At 48.9% G+C, this 21,194-nt stretch overlaps 1 protein-coding gene across 1 annotated transcript; it reads right to left on the reverse strand.

Annotated features, from left to right (window-relative positions):
- Positions 1 to 6,813: 6,813 nt before the first annotated feature.
- LOC110072619 (chymotrypsin-C) lies at positions 6,814 to 19,315 on the reverse strand. Its single transcript, XM_020781126.3, has 8 exons — positions 16,352 to 19,315; positions 14,627 to 14,715; positions 12,987 to 13,084; positions 11,256 to 11,378; positions 9,743 to 9,879; positions 9,154 to 9,299; positions 7,884 to 8,033; positions 6,814 to 6,896 (listed from the first exon to the last, which is right to left on the reverse strand). Exons 1-8 carry the CDS (start codon positions 16,389 to 16,391, stop codon positions 6,882 to 6,884), a joined length of 798 nt encoding a protein of 265 aa, XP_020636785.1. The 5' UTR covers positions 16,392 to 19,315; the 3' UTR covers positions 6,814 to 6,881.
- Between the last annotated feature and the right edge of the window lie 1,879 nt (positions 19,316 to 21,194).

Raw genomic sequence — 21,194 nt, forward strand, 5'->3', positions numbered from 1 at the left:
GAAAGAAGGATTGAGGTGGGGATAATGAGGGAGGTCCGTCAGCTTCCGTTCCTGGTTTTTTCAGCCTTGAGCGCAGTCTGTTCCCCATACATCAGAACTGACTTGACAACATTTGGTGATTGCAACTTTGTTTTATCCCAAACTTTGAGAATTTGTTTAAAAATTTTTTTTTGCATTAACATTTATAATATTTACGTATGTACATTTCGCCAGACATAGTTTTTTTTGGTGCATGATTTCTTTCTTTCCATGCAAATTCTTTGCAAGCTCTCAGCCAGAGGTTGTAATAAAGCAGTGGCAAAGCGTGGACTCCCTTGCACAGGCCCATCAGCTCATTAGGATAATTGTCTTATGGAACCGCAGAGTTGGAAGGGACCCTGTAGGATCATCCAGTCCATCCCCTTCTCAAGGAGGCCCAGTGGGGGAATCGAACTCCCCACCCATGGCTCTGCAGCTAGAGGCCCTAAGGCAGGATGTAGCTGCAACTAATAAATAATACATAGATTATGCTGCTTTTGGGTGTGCTTTATAATCTGATTTTTTTTTTTTTTTTTTTGCTGTGCAATTTTTGTAAAAAAAATACGATTTCTTTTTGTATGCGCTTTCGCCCGGCATGAATATATTGATACAAATTTCTTGACTGGATAATTCCATGGTAAATAATAGATCTTCAAGGGAAACTGAGTTTTTTGTATCGGTGGAAAAGTGGAAAACGAGGCCGTGTGCATTAAAATATGGATTGAATACGTTTTCCCCTATGGAGACCTTCCACCCTGGCCTGGTTTGGCGGGAACCTGGGAGCCGAAAACAAAAATCCCCCAAGATGTTGCCAACTTTCTGGGAACTCTGCAGATGGCATTCAGCGGGTGGAGGAGAGAACGAAACAGCTGCAGAAATGAGAGGGTCCCCTGACCCAGATACGGCTCCGGAGGGCATCGCCCGTTTGTTTACACATCCATCGATCTGCTTATATAATGATTTCTTGCCTTTATATCCCATCAGACTTCCAGTGAGCTTACGGTAGCATAGACATGGCGACCTATTCGTTCCTTCACTCATTCAAAACATTCTGAGCCTGCTTTTCTCCTTAAGAAGGACTCAAGGCTGCTAATGTGAATCAAACACAATATTTAAGGCTAAAAACTATAAGTATACAAATACGAAAAAGGATTTAAAAAAAAAAAACACTTACAAATGCATAACACCAAAAACACATTCCCAGGCAGTAAGGCAGACCCATCCATTTAAAAAACCCCATTTGACAGCCAATCACTCAGGGAAAGCTTGCCTAAAGTGACAGGTCTTCGCCTGCTTGCGGAAGGAGAGCTGAGATGGGGCCAGGCTGGCCTCCAGTGGGAGGGAGTTCCAGAGTCTAAAGGAGCAGCCACCGAGAAGGCCCTCTCCCGGGTCCCCACCAAACGCACCTTGAGGATGGTGGGACTGAGATGATTTTCACACACAGGCAGGCTCATAAAGGGAGATGCAGTTCTTGAGATAGTTTGCACCCAAGCTGTTTAGGGCTTGATAACGTTATAGGAACAGTGCTTTGAATTGTGCCCAGAAACGGCTCTTCTGGGAGAGATCAGGATGGGAGACAGTGAGGCCACTCAGTCAAATTTTTGGCATTTGGAGAATGGGGTTGTTTGGGGGGAGGATTCAAGAATGCCAGTCTTTTGAGTAACAACTCCCATCATCCCCCTGTGGCCACGCTGACTCGGGGATTAGGGGAATTGTTTTAAGAATTATTTCCAGTCACTGGCAGTTACAGGATTCTGCAGGGGCGGCCATCACCCCAAGCTGATCTGCCTCCCCCAGAGGGAAGCCCACCACCTCCTAAGACAATTCTTACCAAGCAAATTTGTAAATTGCCGAGCAATTCTTACTGTGCAATTTTGTTCTCTCAGGAAGTCTCCAAAGTAGGACAGCCTCAGTTTCAATATTTTTCACCTCCAGAGAAAGTTCAGACTTGATTCGATCCAGGACCCACTTGTTCGTCCAGACATCGTCTCCTCAAAGCTCTCCTCCAACACCACTTTGCAAACAAATCAGTTGTGTTTCCTTCCAGCTTTCTTCACTGTCCGGCTTTCACACCCATAACATGGTGAGCAGAAATGCAGGACTGTGGATGATCTTGGCCTCCAGGGACAGCTCCTGACACTCGATGGTCTTTCCTACTTTCTTCCTGGCTGCCCTTCCGAGCCCCCAACTTCTTCGGATTTCTTGGCTGCAGTCTCCGTTTAGAATGATGATTGAACTGAAGTATAATTAATCTTTAACAATTTCAGTTTCTTCACAGGCAACACTAAAGTTGTGACGTTCTTTTCTATACATGATTTTGGTCTTTTTCATGTTCAACTGCAATCCTGCTTTAGCCCTTCCTTCTTTCACTAGGATTCTTTTAGTGTTCTTCTTCGGCTTTACTCTGATATTTCACATTAACACTTCATGATCAGTATCACAATCTGCCCCTGTTCTTGTTCTGGCTGAGAGACCTTCCGCATCTCCTGCTTCCAATTACACTAGACGTCATCTTAGCTTCAATCTAGTTGTTTTATTAGTGACAGCGCATTCATAACTTTTGATTTGCTTTTCCCTGATAACCGACTGAGCGCTTTCTAACCTGGGAGTCTCGTTTTCCAGCACTATCTCTTGTTTCAGTCTGGACTGTCTCACCATGAGGTTTTCAAGGTTCGAAAGGTTCAGCCATGGCTTAACGCTCCCTTTTTCTGCACAATGCTGACAAAAGTTAGCTGGACTGTCACTGCCATTGTCTGTGAAGGATCATCCACCAGTATCACTTTCAGCTGCTGCCGCCGCTGCCCTCCAGACATTTTTTCCACCCGATCATCATTGGAACTAGCCGTTTTCTTCTGATGGTGATGCGACTCTTCCTCCTGATGAGGGTGGCCCCTCGGCCATGAACATTTGCGCCTTGGGTGACCCCATTAGGAATCTAGGCTCATCAGGGAGCCTGGCAACATTGCTCTTGGTTTCTCTGACACACCCCTTCATCACGTTGGGGTGTGTCCCCCCAAAAAAGGGGTCCCACCTTCAAGGGAGAGTTCCCTGACCGGAAGGGTGGCACTGGGTTGCCTGCCTAGGTTCTCCCCCCTGGCATTGACCAATCGGCTCCGACGCTCAGGGAGGTTCTGGAAGCGGGGGGCCTCTCCCAATTCTTGGATCAGACCGGGAGGTTTCGCCATTGTGGTGGGTGTCGGGGTCTTGGGGTCAGAGGTGCTTGGTGGACCCAACCCCACCGGCTGTAGGGTATCCGGCCCAATGGGCTCCCAACGGGTCTAGGTCTCTGAGAAGCCCGTGGAGAAGATGCCCCTGGAGTAGCCGAGACTTGACCTGGGAATCCAGAACCCTCCTGGACGCCCAGGGGGTCACCCCAGGGCAGAGAGTCTCTTCCGCTTGAGCCCTTGTGGGTGTGTCTGCCCTGCACGTTCCTCTTGTGTAGGAAGGCAGCCGAAGGAGCGCAAAAAGGAATTCCACCCACAGAAGTTGTCTCCACAACCAGAAGAGCAACAAAATAAGACCTTCCAGGGTCTTCTCTTCAGATGTCTCCCAAACTGTAAGATTTTACACAGCACACGCACAGGATCTGAGTCGGGGTGGAAACAAGGTTTAAACCTGAGTCCTGAGACTTAGGGATCCGCCGGCTTCAGGGTCGGTCCACTTTGAGGCGGGCAGCTCAGGGAAGGGACCAGGGCTGTCGGACGCGCGCTCTTTCTTCAGAGGCAGGGGATGCGAGATGGGTTGGCGAGCCCCCCAGAGAGTAAGTGCTGCCACATGCTTGTTGTTTCATCTAATGTGATAGATAACTCTTCCATGTTGTCAGGCTCCCTGATGAGCCGGGATCCCCTGGCGGACCTCGTGGGGCAGTGATTGTCGTACAGGTTAAAATGGTAGTATTGCAGCCCAAACTCTGCTCACGGATACGCACGGCTCTGACAGGCGGCTCGAGGTTCACTCAGCCTTCCAGCCTTCCGAGGTCAGTAAAACGTGTGCCCAGTTTGCTCGTTGGTGTGTGTGGGGGGGAGGGGGCATTGTGTAGCCTCCATAATTAAACATTGCAAACAACTCTGGGCAGAGAAGCACTATGGGTCGGTAAATAAGCAGCACTTTATATGCGTACATATAAAGGCCTTGAGGCCTGTATCATTATCCTTTCATTGATTTTTCAGCATTGCTGGTGCCTGGACCAAAGGGTCAAGGCTAACAATTCAGAGTCAAGTCCTAAGAATTTGTAGGTGAGATGATATGTTTGCAAAAATCACTGATTTGTGAATTTCAAGAAACAAATTGGCGGCTAATGTGATTTAAAAAACAAAAACAAAAAACCCAGTGGCCAAAGATTTTGGACTGACGTCATGCTGATATTCATACAGGGAGGAGGATGGCCCAGTCTTGCTTCCCTAGTCTTTTAATTTCTGGCCTTAATCTTCAGTGTTTTGTAATTTTAGCACTTTTTGCCTTCCTCGTTGCCTTCTATAAGGCACATTTTTCTTTGTTGGTTATCCCAAAGTTTAATATCCAGCTTATCAAAATCAACTTTCTTTATCCGTGATAACTTGTGTGTCCCAGTTTAGGATGGCGTTTTTGTTTTCTAAAACTGGAGGTGGCTGGAATTTATAACATGGAGGGGAAAACAGCAGGTAGCCCATAGCCAACTCGGAGGTGGGGGGAGATCTTTGCAACTTGGCACATGTCATTCACTGGCTTGAGATGCTGAATTGTTGGTGTTGGTTTTGCTTCAGATTTCCGACAGGCTCAACGTGTATCCTTTTACCCTGTGTTCCATAATTATTTTCTGACAGTGCCTCTTTCAAATAACCAGGTCCCTATATGACTCGTGTGGTGTAGTGACCTGAGTGATGGACTAGGACTCTGGAGAACAGGGTTCGAATCTCCACTCAGCCATGGAAAAACTCCCTGGGGGGAGTGGACGTTGTCGAAACCCCTCCTTAACTCTCTCTCCTTGAAAGCCCTCTTAGCCTGCCACAGAAACAGTTTTTGAAATTTGACTCTTTGACTCATACAGAGAATCTTGAGGTCGGCAAGTCAGTGCCAGGGCAAATAAAGGCACTCTGTACATGCCTTTGAGTGATGCCTCACTAGTTTGAGAGGACCACTTGGGCTATGGAAAGCGTGACGACAATCACTGTACTTCCAGCCCACAATTCCAAAACAGGGTGTTAATCTTGGATTTCCTCAGGGGGTTGATAACCCTAATGTTCCCTTTTGCCTCAAGTTCTCCTCTGAGTGCGGCCTCCACCGTGTCCAAGTCCTTGTCCCTGAATAATTGTTTACGTTCCTTGTGGTTTATATTGCGACTTTCGTGGCTATCTGGATCTTTATAGTTTTCTGGTCCTCTGAGCATTGACTACACTGTTCATTCTTGAGTTTGTAGTTCCTGCCTTCTGAGAATTTTCCTCTTTTAGGTGGAAAAAGAGGACATGTATCAACACCGAAATTCGTTTAGAGATCTGTGCACTTACACAGACAAGCTCTCCTGGTGAACTAAAGAGTCTTTGGTGCCGGATCGCTCCCTGGTTGAGGTCTCTGGCAGCGCGGTTGGGTGTTCGATTCTCCCACTCAGCCTCCAAAAAGGGAAAGAGCCGGCCTGGGGAGCCTTCGGCAAAAACTCCACCGTCCCAGAGAGGATCATCTCTCCCAGAAGAAGGGAAGGGGAAACGGCTTCTGAGTACTCTTGAGCTAAAAAGCCCTGGAAAGTCAGAATCAACTTGACGGCATGCAATGATTATTACATTTGAAACACTGAGGTCATTTCTCCGATAATTTGGCTTGCCGCCTTTAACGCTGTCACTCAGCTGTCTAGCTAGGAGGTTGAAAGCCGGAAAGGGCTCAACGGAATCATATTTTATTTATTTATTTAATTTATATCCCGCCCATCTAGTCAATGGACTGGCCCCTGAGAAACCCCTCTTCCAATGAGAACGCTGTTCTAGGGCCGGTCTCACCTGGAATGTGTCCCCCCCCTTCCTTTTGCTTTCACATTTTTAGATGGAAAAGTAATAATTCTGTCCCCAATTTTGTGAATTCTCAAAAATCTCCAGGAGTCAGTGGGAGGCACAGAATTAAATGCCTTTTGGTTAATCTGTGGGAGCAGCTGATGAATTTCCAGAGCCTGATTCGATACGAAGGAATCAGTCCTTTACAACTGGAGGGTTTCTTAACGCAGCCCCTTCTGTTAGGACGCGGAGGCAGGAGAGAAAAGCTAAAATACGGTGGAAAATAGTTGATGTATCGTCGTCATCATTCGATATGGGACTTCCCAGCTAGAAACGCACAACCGCTTACCAGGAGACTCAAAGGAGATTCCAAGCAACAAGAATCGATTTTATGAAGACCAGAAGTGGGGAAAAAAGTTCATTTCAGATGCCAGTCCAATTAATGAATTAAACAAACAGACAAATAAAGGTTTCTTGATTGTTCTGCGGAGGTTGCTAAAGATTATCTGTGGAAGGTGGAACATGCCAGCCTGCCGGCGTTGGGTTCCTCGAATCTACAGTCATGATTAATCAGGATGGATTAATCAAGGGTACGTTTCCTTATATGTTTTAAGATGAAAACATTGAGCCCTGCTGGGTGGCCCCTTTGGCTGAAGGATTAGGGGGACTGTAGTCCATCCCCCCCACCCCCAAGGAAGGTCACCCCCCCGCTGGTGTCTTGGGTGTGCTGCCGGATAATCCCCCCCCCTCCGAGTGTTCCTATGTTCCTCCTGCAAGAACTCTGGCAGTGGGGTGGGGTGGGGGGGACAGAAACCACAACAAAGCCACATCAACACAATTGTGATTCTGATGAAAATTTTATTAAGCTTCTGCCGGGTTGATGCACTGAATCCCAAGGCGGGCTTCTCACTCGTTCATTTTCTAGTGGAAGAAAAAACAACCAAAGACGAATGAATTCCATACCGTGTGTACGTGCGAGTGTGTTTGTCATGCTCTAGTCCGGTGGCTCCCTGCCCCGGTGCTCTTGGACTGCCACTCCCAGAAGCCTTCCCCATCTTCTGTGCCAGCCAGGGTTTCTGGGAGCGGCAGTCCAAGAGGTGACCGAGGGTGACCCAAGGCTGGGAGCCCTTGCTCTCGTCGTCCACCGAAGAAGGAAAGGCAACCTCAGAGCAATCGTCCATTTCAACCGGAGCTTACAAACCCTTTTGCTTCTGGGCCCAATCCATCCCACAGCTGCCCAGCCGGCAGGATCCCTGGGAGGTGTAGCACCAAAAGGCACCCATTCTACAATTTTGCACAGATTTCAAATCCTAGCCATGTAAATACTGAAACTCCAGGCCCTGCTCTGGAACACCCTCGCACAGCACGGCTTGCACAACCAATTGTTGTTGTTCACACAACCATGGATGGGTCAAGCGCTCGGCGCTCTTGCACAGCTGACGAGCCGTCTTGAGGGTTACTCTGGAGCAGAGGATCAGCTGGGGCCTGTTCGCGTGTAGCCAACTGCCTGCTCAGTTGACACGATGAACCAAGAATCTGGACAAGATGCCCCCCCCATCAAGGCACCGTCGCCCCACGCCGGAAGCTGGGATACCCCCCACACACACCCATGCCTCTTAAGTGGAAGACTGGCCGATCCATGAACAGTCCTTGGAAATGGCCATGTTGGCTGGAGGATGCTGGGAGTGGCCGCTCCCTCCGGAACTTTCCTGGGCTCGGCATTGCTCTCAGACGGTGACCTGATGAAGCCTGGAACCCAACTCTTCGATCATGGGGACACTTTGGCGTTCTGTGTTCCCGAGGCCTCCAGGCCAGGAACAGGGAAGGGCCTCTGGGGCCCCCCCGAAAAGCACCCCGTTCCCACCCTCGATGGTGCCAAGAGAACAACCCCCCCTCCGTCCTGCTCACCTCTGTGATCCAATCGATGTAGGCGGAGACGCGCGTGAACACGGTGGGCTTGTTCTTGAGGTTGCAGCTCAGCCCCGATCCGAAGCTGACGATGCCGTGGACCTCCCACAGGTTCCCACTCTGGCAGTTCAGGGGGCCGCCAGAATCTCCCTGTGAGTAAAGGGCGAAGACCAGACCATGTTTTACTTCGACATCAAGAGACCCAGCCAAGGGGGGGGAAGCGCCGAGGGCATGGGGGGGTGCCCTCGAAAGGGCAGAGGGGCAAAGTCGAAAGAGCCCAACCCCGACCTGGAGAAGAATCAGAGGACACAGCGCCTTCTCCTCATAGCCTGTCCTACCTTACAGGGTTGATGCGGGGGGAGGGAGGAAGGAGAGGGTTAGGGGCTGAACGGAGGCCCCAGTTTAGCCCCTGGACCTTTGGTTGAGAGCACATCGGCTCCACAGAGTTACTGCCATGGCTCCACCCGAAGGAAACCTGAAGGAATCCTGTCCAGGGCCTTAGCCTTCACTGACAGTGCCCACCCTCACCCCACTTGGTGCTAGATCAGAGGGGAATAAGTTTCTGGCCCCACTGAAAGTCCCAGGTGGCCCTAAGACTGAGCCAGGGCAACGAAAGTGGGGCCCTGTTGGGATTATTTCCCCCTCACAGGTTGCCTTTCAAAGGTTTTGGCTGGGAAGGACCTTCCTAGGCTGGGGGGGGGGGGGAGAGACGACTGCCAGTCAATCCCATACCAGCCTCTGCCTCAGATTTTGAAGAGAGACGCGCCTCTCTATGTAAGATGCTTTTCCCGTTCTTTTTAAAATCAGGTAGTCTGAAGACAGATAGAGCAGTGTATTTAAGCCATGCAGTGATGTAGCTATGAATCAGTTAAGCTCTGTTCATCTAATCAGTTAATATTTTTTCCATTTTGTTTTGATCTACGACGAACTGTGAGTAAAATGGAACCTTTTAATTTTCTCCCTCTTGCCATTGTCTCTGAATGAGTTATCGAGACAGTAAGTGCCAGTTGAGGGGAACTCACCAATAAGGGGTGGTCTACTGAGGGGAGCTCTAACTGTGAAGCATAGGTTCACGGATAAGATTCTTCATTATACGTATGTTTTAGAGGCAAATACTTTGCAAGGGGTTCCCCAGATGTTCTCAGACTACAGCATCCGGAAGCCCTGGCTAATACAGGCATCGGTCAGAGCACCTGGCCGTTGTAGCATCACGTTCAGGACCTTCCGCTTGGGAAGGAGGCGAGCGAGGAGGGGGAGAGGGGGAACCTACGTTGCATCCGGACTTGACGCCATCTCCTCCCGCACAGACCATGGTCTCCTTCACGGAGGAGCCCCAGTAGTTCCACTTGGAGCACGTGCTGTAATCAACCACCGGGAGCAGCGCCTGTTGCAGGGTGTCCGCCAGGGGCCCGTTGGCTGGAGGGGAGGAAACAGCAGAGCCATAAGGGCCACCGGACCCCCCCCATCTGCACCCTCCTCCCGCCCTGGCTGGCCCTGGGCTCCTTCTTCAGCCACCTGAACGTTGGCATCCAAAGGTCAGCAAACCCCACCTAGCAGCCGTGGCTGACCCAAGGGTTTCGCTGCCTGAGGCCACGGACAAAGATGGAGCCCCCCTGGTGGAACCTCGCTGCCCATCTCCGCCTGGAGGGAGATCCTGCTCCTTTTTGGGATTGGGGGAAACCCCACGGGAAGGTGGTGGGGGAACCTCAAAACGAGGGCTCTGCCTGTGGGAAAGGGGTCACGGTGGCTCTCCGGCTGGGCCCACACGAATGGCACGGGGGGGCTGCCCCTCCCGAAAGAGAGGGAGGGGGCCCTGCCCTGACTCACACACCCCCTCCCCGGCCAAGCCCGGGACTTACTGAAGAGCCGACCCCACCCAGTGACGTAGCAGGGGTAGTCCTGTGGGAGGATGCTGGCCGCGGGCGGGAGGCAGGCGGGCTGGATGGTCTCACTGAACGGGACCGCCTCCGCCAGCTTGACCAGGGCAATGTCATTGCTGAAAAACACGGATCAAGAGAGAGAGAGAGAGAGAGCAGGAGAGTCAGGCAGGGGCGGCTGGGTGTCATTTCTTTTTTTTCTTTTCTTAGCAAAAACAACCAAGAGACCGGCCTCCCCTGGAAGTCCCAACCCGTGCCATTGGGTACAAGTGTTTGCGGGCTAGAGCACCCATGCCCACTGAAGCTTTTCATCGGCAGCTTTAAGTTCATCAGACAGCACTCCTGCATGACTTCAGATGGAGTTATATCAGTGGGAGAGGGTAGGCCCTGTTCTTCTTGCTACATGCCACTAATTTGTTGGGTAGAGTGTTTTCCCCGGCCTCTGTCAGCCCCTAATTCCTCTTTGATCCATTTCTTGGTCATCTATCTCTTCTCCTCCTCAACCACCTTTTGAGAAGCAAACATGGAGTTTTCCATCATTTTTCCTCCGATTGTAACTACAGCTGATAAACGTAAGTGAAGGGTCACTCCTCTCTTCTTAAGATTCATCTACTGACCACTTTACAACAAAAGGCCTAGACTGTGTATCCCAAGGGAGCGCTGGTGAGACGGGGCTAAATTTCTCCACACTTTTGTGTTTTTTCCCTTGTACCCTGCTAACAAAAGGAATAATCCAATTTTTTTCTTTTCTTTCCTTTCTTTTTTTTTTACCAAAGCCTAACACTTTTTATAAAAAAAGCATCTGGCCTCAAGGCTTTCTCTGGGCTGCAGTGCTAAATTCTGCCTCTGAACAAAGCAGCAATAATAATAATAATAATAATAATAATAATAATAATAATAATAATAATAATAATAATAATAATAATAATAATAATAATAATAATAATAATAATAATAATAATAATAATAATACATGCTTTCAGGATGGAGAAAAAGGTGTGGAAAGTTGCAGAAAATATGACTGTACTAACTGATTATTTATTTATTTATAATAAGGGAGAAAGGTTAAAAGACAATATTTAAAGTTAAAAACCATAAGTATACAAATACTGAAAAGGATCAAACAAATATCATATGTCAATAAAAGATGAAATGAAAGGGGCATTGTCTGGATAGTGGGGGAAATGCTGATAACAATAGTCCAGGATGCAGTTCATATATGAAAATGGCCCTAAAATGCTTTCAAATGACCTTTGAACTCATTTTTGAAAATGGTTGTGACATCTTACTTATTATACCAGACCAAGAAGCCAAGAAACCTCGGCAGGGGCTCCTTTAGGCTCCCCTTGAATGGTCACTTCCTTCCACTGCCACAGGGACAAAAGGCACCCAGAGACAGGTAACTCTACGGCTTGTAATTAGTTCCTTTCAGTTATGAGCCTGGAGATGAGCCTGGGCCCCCGGCAGGCTTCGCCCAGCCCTCCTGGTGACTTACATGATCAAGATGGAGTTCCACTTCTCGTGGACGATGGTCTTCTCCACGGCGACAGCCACAGAGCCGGCCTCTTCCTCGTCGAGGTTCTGCTTGCCCAGAACAACGCGGTACGTCAGTCTGGAGCTAGTTATCCGTAGAAAAGGAAGGGAGGAAGGAAGAGCAGTAAATCCCAGGCACAGGGGGGAATATTTCGATCACCCTTCTCCCCTTACAGATCCATAGACGAGAAACGTTTGGGTTTTTTGGTCTTCTGTGTGTGTTTGGTGCCCTCAAGTCGGAAGCGACTTATAGCGACCCTAATGAAGTTTCACAGCGAGCTATTTCAAGGATGGGGTGCACCCGTTCCACTCCCCCAGTTCACTTCCGTGGCCAAGCGGGGATTTGAACCTGGGTCCCCTGAGTCCTAGTCCTTCACTACACCACACTAGGAATCTTATTTTTGGTCTACAACTCCCAGAAAAAGAGGGTTCTGGAAATAATAACAAAACCCAAACATTTCTCAAACCACAATATCACCACTAAAGATCCGTGTCATTCCTTTACTGTCCCAAAGATTAGTTCCACTCTTGGTGTTGCACTTCCATCTTGAGGTGTGTGACTCTCACAATTCCTATCCAGCGTTCGAGCCCAAACAGGAGATTTGAGTCACAATGCAACTTTCTCTCACTCCTCAGGAAAAACACACGTGTGCAATTGATCAAACACTACATAAAGCAATATTTATGTTTCTATGGCCTGACTGCTTCTTGTTCCTTTGTGGGTTACGTTTCTGTCATGCAAGGCTGGATAGCTCAGTGGTTTAGAGGCATCAGAGGCTGAGAGTTCGAATCCCCCGTGGGGCCTCCTTGGCAAGGGCTGGACTGGATGGCCGCGAGGGTCCCTTCCAGCGCTGCCATTCTAAGATTATTCTAAGTCTATTCTTCCTGTGTGTTCATAAAAAATAAGAATAAACAGAACATCACAGTATTTTATCAAAGAACATCATTAATTGAGAACTTGGTTTCTAAAGTATTTTGTTAGTGGTTACTCATTATTTTCAAAAGTAACTTGTTGCCACATACAGTATTGGCCGAAATCCTGTGGCAGCGTTACACGAAAGGCGTACCTTGGAGGCACCTGGCCTCCAGCGAGTCTGTCTTCGTGTGCAACCGAGATCTACAGGGATTTCTTTCCTTGGGACCCTCTGCCTCAAAAAGTTACACTTTTGCGTATTTGAGCAATAGGATTTTGTTCAGTATTTTAAGTTACTTTAAAAAACGATAATTAATACAAACTTGACCATAAATTGCTTTTATGCTACCCCTAACAGTAACATTTTAGAAGTAATGGGCAAATGTTGTAGCACTAAAAAAAAAATAACACAAATGCTACCAGTTAGATGATGATCATCATCATAATTAAAAATCCGCATGTCCTCCAAGTAACGCATAATATTTTGACTTGCTACATATTTCTTCTGAAATTTGGCACTTAACGGTTTCCTCTGAATAACAGGAAAATAACTTGGATCAATAGTTCCGTGGAGAACAGATGGGATAATTAAAAAAATAACAACACAAAACCAGTTCAAGAGCTTTTCCGTGTGTGCGCTTTGCTTTGGCATTCCCAGTGGGGACCCGGCAGCCCCAGTTCTAGCCGGCGGTCCATCCGGTTGAGGTCTGGACAGGGTCGCCCCTCCTAAACAATGGGAGAGGGCCTGCGACCTTGCCATGCTCTTGTCATCTGGCTTACCTGATGCAATGGGCAGCAGTCAAAACCCAGTTTGGGGCAATGAGGGATCCACCACAGGTATGGGCCCACCTGTTCCCACTCTGGTACTGCAGGGAGATCTGGAGGTTCACCACAAAGACAGAGAGGTGTGAAGGCCAGAACGTTAAAACCGTCGTTACAAGAGCAGCCTCGGACAGCTTTGACACGTCTTAGAAGTTGGAATGATGTCAAGCAGGATTGTAGTGTACATTAAAGTGTTGTGCAATGATAACAGATCAACAGATTAACTTGTACCATATATCGGTGTGCGATCAGAATTAGAGAACTCCAAAATCTAAAGCGCAACGCGGTTAACAAACAAGGGGAAAATCTCCAGGAGTCAGTCATGATTTGCAGAAGCTGTTAGAAGATGATGGCTTATAATTTTTAGCGAATCCTTGCAATTAAACGCACGCAATACAAATCATTCCTGAAACTGGGTTGAGACCTTTATTGCATCACCACCAGTGGGACGTGGTGGCGCTGTGGGCTAAACCGCAGAAGCCTTTGTGTGCTGCAGGGTCAGAAAACCAGCAGTCGTAATATCAAATCCATGCGACAGAGTGAGCTCCCCGTTGCTTTGTCCCAGCTCCTCGCCAACCTAGCAGTTTGAAAGCATGTAAATGCGAGTAGATAAATAGGTACCACCTCGGTGGGAAGGTAAAACAGCGCTCCCTAGTCACGCTGGCCACGTGACAACGGAAACTGTCTTCGGACAAGCGCTGGCTCTACGGCTTGAAAAATGGGATGAGCACCGCCCCCTAGAGTCGGACATGACTGGACTAAAAATGTCAAGGGGAACCTTTACCTAAAAATGAAAACGGCGAAGTTTGCACGGCGACGAAAAGATGGGACACAGCATTAGATCCTTATATCACCACCGCTGCGTCCAAAGTCTAAACAGCTGTGACTGACGTCCAAGTCAGAGAGAAACGAGAAGGGAAACAAGGGCAGAAAAAGCTAGTGCTCTTTCTATGTTCTTCAAAGTGAATCTCTCACAGTCGTGGGCTGATGGTATGAAGGGCAGAACTCTGAATCTGCAGGTGTGGCTCAAATGTTCGGTACTGCAGTATGTGCGATTCAAGCAAAGAGGTGCTAGGCACGTAGCGTTTTTGTGTGAAAACAGCTCTGAGACCTGCATGGCTGCATCAAGCAGAAGTAACCCCATACCGAGACGTGTGTGTCTATGCGCGCACATGACAAAACATCTTGCAGGCAGCTCCTAAAACCCTAACCCTTCGCCACCCCGTGTGTACCTCAAGGCCCAAACTTTTAACTGAGGGCACCGAATGGAGAAGCCCAGGATCCCTGAGCAAACCAGACCGCTCGCCGCCACAAGAGTGGAATTACAATGAGTCCAAGAATTCTTATCATCCATTTTCCAGGCTGTCACTGAGACCCAGTTCACCACACCGGATCCTCCGCTCTCCTAAAAGTCTGCAACGTGCTTCCTCCTCATGATTAGGGTGCCTATTTGTTTTTAAGAAGCGCTAACTACTCCTACTGCCTCTGGTGGTGGGTAGTTCCACAGACCAGCAACATGCAGCGGGGGGGCAGTGTCACTTTCACTGGCTGAAGGAATCTTGCCCGTCCTAGAAAAGGATGAGGCTGTTGTATGTTACCTGCCAAGGCCAGCTGTGGGGTCTGGCATCTTCACCGCCGACAACCCGGGACACGTTCGGCAAATATGTGGGTTGGCCACAGCCGCGGGCTGGGAAGGGCAGGGAATATGGGAGGGAGAGAAAAGGAGAGAGGAAAAAAAAGGTCTGATGTGGAAAGAGCACAATTTGGCACAGATAATAAGAACAATGGCATCGTTTCTTACTTATTTCCAGAATACATACAGTAGGAGGACACTATCTGTGTGAAATTGGTTCTAAGCCCTCCCATGGACATCCAAAATGCGGAACTAGCCAACACGCTGTCTCTGGCTCCTTCCAATGGCTAGTTTTGGTAAATACATTATTTTTTAAAATGTCATATTTTCAGGCAGTGGATAAGCGAATCCAGGGATGCTGATCCAGTGGATAGGGAGGTCCTCCTAATCTCCCATGATAGTGTAGAGTGAAAATATGACAAGGGTGCAATAAAAAGACTCAAAGCTCAGGAACAAGCCAGCCAGCCAACACCGACAGCAGTCAAACACAAAAACGAATCGTGTGTGTCTACTAACTAGGTGATGTCAGGTTGGACCCGAATTAGGTGGCCCTTAAGAAGTGCCTTTTCCAAATGCCATCCTTGCCCCATTTGCATGGCCAAGAGGGAATTCGAACACAGGTCATTGGAGCCCTGACCATTCACTTCGTCCGCTATAGAATGAAGAAACTAAAATTTGTAAAAAATACAAAAAAACAGCCATACAGAAATACAGTATTTGCTTAGAGTTAAAAAAAAAAACACTTTTGATATTTATGGCAAGGATGTTGAGCAGAGCTAGTGCTGAGTGTATGTCTCTAAAACAACACTAACTATCTTGGAAGCTCCTCATTTATCTTAAAAAGGAAGGGTTGTGTAAATTGATTTACTAAATCCACCCGGAGCAAATACAGAGAAAAAGCCCTGGAGAAGCTTCTGGCGGTGGGCCCCTTTTGGGGCAAATTGATAGCCCCCCATAAGGAGAACCCCATACATTGCCTCCCTCTTACTAAGAAGAATAAAGAGCTAAGCTGACTTCTGAGAAAGAGGAAGGAAAGCTTGTCTTTAACAAACTGGTTCTCCTCCTCCTCCTCTTGCACCCCATGATACGGGTGCTCAATTTACCGACCTCGGAAGGATGGAAGGCCGAGTTAACCTCGAGCCGGCTGCCTGAATCCACTGGGATCGAACACATGCCTTGAGCAGAGCGTTCGACTGCAGTACTGCAGTTTAACCACTGCGCCACATGAGGCTCCTTTTAAAATAGGCCCTGCCAGCTGACCTCATGTAGTGCAGCTGCACAGCTGGAAGGCAGATGTTTGAACACCCTGGTCGGCCATTAAAGAGTCCCTGGTGGGTTTCTTAGGGGTGTGCACTTGAGAATCCCAGTACGGGCTCTTTAACTGATGGGTGGACGTGAGCAAACGCTGCGCCCTTTGGCTTCCCACTGCATAACAAAGCCGCAGGATTTCGGCCATCGGTTCAGTTTAGTTGAGAGTGACAACTGGGTTTACGGCTGGTGTGCGTAGCTTCTTGTTTAAGAAGGAAGACCTTCTACGGGGCAGTGGGGCTCAGGGACCGCAGCCCACTTCTCTGAGGCTTCCAAAGAGCAGCTCATGTTAGTCTTTAGAGAGTCACGAGACTCTTCAGCATCCACCCACCTCTAAGCCACCCGGCAGCCCAGCTGAGACACCCCTTCCCAAGACACTCACCATAGCCCAAGAGTAAAGTCAGGAAGATCAACTTGAACATGGTGATGGATGGATCGCAGGAGGGATAGATAGATGGGTGGATGGTGTGTGAGACTTACCTGGGGGCAACCGGCATATTTATAGCCAGTCTGGCTTGACTCGAAGCCAAGGGGGCCCGAGAAGGCCCACCTGGCCACGATAAGCAGAGCAGATCTGACCTTGCTAAGTTATCTCGCTGGCAGGCCAGCTGGTTTCTCAGGCAAGAAGGACATTTCTCATCTTGGCCATGGGCCTGTTTCACACAGTGATAATCAATCAGCTCTGGGCCATCTCAAAAGAGAGGGAGTAACAATTTTCCTACCCTCCCTCCCCAGAGAAGAGAGCAGCTGGACCTCAACTGCACCGTATTTCATCCACCCATTGAATCAAGGCGTGGTTGAAAAGGCCAATACAATTTTCAGCAGCATTAACAGAAATCTAAGCTTAAAATCTAGTGAAGTGCTAGTCCCGCTGTATTCAGCACTGGTTAGGCCTCATCTTGAGTCCTGGATCCAGTTCTGGACACTGCACTTCAAGAAGGATGCTGACAAACTGGAGCAAGTTTAAAGGAGGGCCACAAGGATGATCAGAGGGGGCTGGAAACCAAGCCCTAGGAGGAACGACGGAAAGAACTGGGCTGTGAGAAAATAAGACTGGTGGGAGACAGGATGGCACTTTTCAAATATTTGAAAGGCTGTCCTACAGAGGAGGGGCAGGACGTGTTCTTGATCATCCCAGAGTGCAGGACGCACAACCATGGGCTCAAGTTAAAGCAAGCCAGATTTTGGTTGAATGTCAGGAAAAAAATTCCCAACTGTTAGAGCAGTACGACAAGGGAACCCATTACTTCAGGGGAGGGGAGGGCTCCAGCGCTGGAGGCCTTCAAGAGAAATGTAGGCCCCCACCTGTCAGACCTCCTTTGACTTGGGTTCCTGCCTTGAGCAGGGGGGTTGGACTGGATGGCCTTTTGCGGACCCTTCCAACTCCATGATTCTAGGATTCTGTGATTCTAAACAACAATAATGTTCGTATTTTCAGTCCTAAAGAAAAATACACATTCAGTGGCCTCACCCATGTTATGCCTTGAAAGCTTGCGTTTGGAAGCGGCAAACCTATTCATTCCAAATCTATCATATTTTTTTCCATATATAAGACTATACTTTTGTCTAAAATCTTTAGACTAAAAATTGAGGGTCGTCTTATACACGGAAGTAAGCTGAGGAGAGAAAAACCAAGTGGAGAGGAAAGCAGGGATCAAAGCGATCCTGCAGGGCTTTGATCCATGTTTTCCCCTCCACTTGCTAAGCCCCACTTAAATTTCTTAATTTTGGGTCAGAAAAGTGGGGGTGTGTGTCTTATACATGGGGGCGTCTTACACACGGAAAAATATAGTAATTGAAAGGTGGGGTGGGGTGACCGAACGTCTGCTTTGCGCCTCCAGCAGTCTCCCCACAGAGGGCCTGGGTGAAACCTCTGACACGCGCTCTCCTCGAGGTGCCGAGGCAGGATCGGACCCCGTGGAACAAAAGTCTCCCTTGTTGATAAAACGACTTCAGTCATTAAGCCTTCATTTATAAAAGCCACCAATAGGGTGTACTCCAGACATCCCGTGGATAAGAGTAGGCCCTCCTTTTCCAAGCGGGATTTCTAGCCTACTGCCGAGTCCTTCTTCAGTCGCGAGGATGAGGGGGCTGACCTTGGGCAGGTTCCCTCCCTCAGCCCGAAGGTCTCTGGAAAGGTCTTTCCCAATCTCACCTGAAGACAGGTGAGAGGGCCTTCTGCCCCCCCTCTCCATCTGGAGGGCTACCTGAGCCCCATCTTTCTTTGGAAGGTACCCTTCCGAGGGTAGGCAGACTGCCCAGTCCAGGCGGGATCTGGAGGCGCAGAACCCCAAGGAGGGGCTCACCGCATGCTTGCCAAGATACAAGACAAGCTTCCTTTCCTTAAAGCACTGGTTCCCAAACTGTGCGCTGTGGCACCATGGGGGGGGGACGCCAGGAAACCCACCCAGGGGTGCCACGGAAATCCTCTCCTCCTTCCCCCATCCATTCCTCCCTCCATCACCCAAAATATCGCACAGCATCTGCTTGCAGTTTCCCTGGTGTCCGTGCATGGTGCAGAGAGCGAGCCCCGGACCAGTTGTGTCAAAGGACTGGGTTTCCTGCCCTCCTGTTTGCAAGGGAGCCTTTCTTGCACCCTCCCTGCAATAAAATAAAATAAAATAAAATAAACACTCAGCTCCATTTTTCCAGAAGCTGCTTCCCTGGGTGAAAAGCTTGTCCATGATTAAGCCATCTATTATGGCATTGTCGCTGGTCCCATCTAGTGGCCAGCCCTGATAATACACCCTGGGAAAGTGGATTCATGTGTTTTATTTTATTTTGATTTGATTTTTCCAGGCAGTGGATAAGAGAAACTGCGGGTACTGATCCCGTGGATACGGCAGTCCTACTGTACTGGGGAGCCGCAGCCAGTGGCCAGTAAGTCCAGCGAGCTGCAAATCAAGAATGTTTGAGAACCACTGCCTTAAAGTATTTTTTCAACAGGCTTCTCCATGCCAGCTTCTACAGTTCCCAGTTTCAAACAAGATGTACATACGATACCAGAGAACTGAACCTACAAAATGAATCAAAGGAAAATACACACAGTGAAACATAAATTTCAAGAAATAACAAGTGCCTGGCTGCCGAGCTATCAAGCTCCTTTATATCTTCAAACCAAAGAAAAGTTCCTTTCCTGGACCTCCGTTGCCGGAACAGCCCGCCTGGGATGGCCAGCAATTGTGGCAGGGCAGGGGATTCTGGACATTGTAGTCCAAAAACGGGACTTTCCCCCTTCTCTGCTTTAAAAGGAGCCTTGTCCTCAGGCCCCCTCTTCCCTATCAAAGAAGCGGCTCGTGGAAAAATCAAGGCTGAAATCTTTCCCTGCCGGATCTCCTGGGACCGAAGGCGTTGGCAGGCAGGTGGCTGCCCCTTCGCCAGGAAAGCCATCGGAAGGAGACTTCGCGATAAGACGACTCGGCCGAGCCTTATCAGGACTGCCCTGTGTGTTCTCAGCTGGCGGTTCCCAGCAGGCCACCGAAGGGCCAAGGAGCCCAAACGGGGAGGCTGCCGGTGGGGAAGAGAGAAGCAGGAGCCAAGCCACCGCACAACGGGGACGGAGCCTGGCCTGTTCATTTTTTTAAAGTTACGGTGGGATGAGAAAAGCAGGTCGGTGTCGTCTCCCCCCCCCCCCCCCCGGCTGCAAATATAGTGTTTATTTTCCTGTTCGTCAAAGCAACGAGATGCTTTTATCCACCTGAATTCTTCCAGCTCCTGCTCAGGGGCTCAAAACCCTCATCCCTCTTTTCCGTAATCTGGAAACATTACTTTCTTTTTGGGCTCCCGTCCCCAGAATCCCGCCCCTGTCGGAGCCATGAACCAACCCCTGAACCCTGCGATGCGATGAGGCCATGGTTCCTAATTAGGAAAGTAAAGAGAGTTCTCATTCCAAGAAGTGGCCCCCCAAACGCTCATTCTCAACTTCGTTCTGCCTCTGTTATGGGTCTTCAACTGGCCTCTAATATATGGAGACCCTATGAATGAAGGCGTAAAATACACTCCAGTTCCCAAGAAAGGAGATGCTGAAGAGGGCAGTACCTATAGATGTGTAGGTTCTGTTGTTGCCAAGCTGGAACTGACCTGCAGTAACCCTAAGAAGGCCTTCAAGGTAGGTGAGATATTTAAGGGGTGGCTTTACCAGCTCCACTCCCCCAGTCCATTTCCATGGCCGAGCAGGGATTCGAACCCTGTTCATCACTCTATCCACTACACCACACTGGGAATCAGTAACTATGGGGCCATTGCTCTAATGTCCCATGTAAGCAAAGTGATGCTCAAGGTGTTGCAAGAAAGGCTTTCATCTTATATAGAGCAAGAAATGACTGGCGTTCAAACTGGATTCCAAAAAGGAAGGGGCCGTTGAGATCGTATTGCAAATACCTGTTGGCTACTGGAGCGCACCAAAGAATTTCAGGGGAATCACTCTGGGTTTTGTAGACTTACAGCAAAGCCTTTGACTGCGTGGATCAGGAAAAACTAGGAGTGGTTCCGAAAGAAATGGACCTGCCTTGGTACTTGGTTGTCTTGTGGGCAAGAAACTACCGTTAGGAGAGATGATGGAGAGCCAAAGGGGCCTTTTACCCCCTACCTAATCTGTTCAATCTAGGCACAGAATGTGTCCCATGGAAAGCCCAGCTGAACAGGGCAGTTGAGGACAGGACATTTGCGGAGGGAGCGACTTGATGGCACACAACAGCAACAACAACAACGAATGAATGGCCTCCGAAAGGGCCATTGCAAACTGCCCTGGAACCCAGTGGGTTCTAATTCTGCCCCTTGCAAAACCTACATCAGCTCCCTGCTGCCGCCTTCTTGCTTTGTGTCCCATCTTACCGGAGGCCCCCACTTTGTTGATTTCCCCATACCGCCCCCAAGCATGGGCACAAACCTGGGATGGAGGGGGGGGCATGCGCACAGGGAGAGATATTGTTGTCTTGTTATTATTTCTGTGGCTTGTCATGGGACAGCGAAGACAGAAAATTGTCTCTAAAAGTTCCTGGGGAACTGCCTCTAAAATGCTCTCAAAAGTAACTTGCAAAAGTGAGAGAAAGGACTTGGCCTGCTTGAGGAAGGACAGCCAAGAGAGGGCCAGCCTGGCCTCCAGTGGCAGGGAGTTCCACAGTCTCTGGGAGCAGCAGCAGAGAAGGTCCTCCTCTCCCGGGTCCGTACACCAAACACATGAAGAGAAAGGCCTCCCTTCATTCCTTTTAAACTGGGCAGACTCA

This window comes from Pogona vitticeps, chromosome 7 (assembly GCF_051106095.1).
Source record: "Pogona vitticeps strain Pit_001003342236 chromosome 7, PviZW2.1, whole genome shotgun sequence".
NCBI lineage: Eukaryota > Metazoa > Chordata > Lepidosauria > Squamata > Agamidae > Pogona > Pogona vitticeps.

What these genes read in the sequence shown, in the direction of transcription:
- LOC110072619 (XM_020781126.3), bottom strand. Translation starts at nt 16,391, where the DNA reads ATGTTCAAGTTGATCTTCCTGACTTTACTCTTGGGCTATG. An exon ending in TGGGTGGGGTCGGCTCTTCA is followed by an intron (nt 9,300 to 9,742) that starts GTAAGTCCCGGG and finishes CCTCCCCTCCAG; the next exon opens with CCAACGGGCCCCTGGCGGAC. An exon ending in GCGTCAAGTCCGGATGCAAC is followed by an intron (nt 8,034 to 9,153) that starts GTAGGTTCCCCC and finishes CTTTACTCACAG; the next exon opens with GGAGATTCTGGCGGCCCCCT.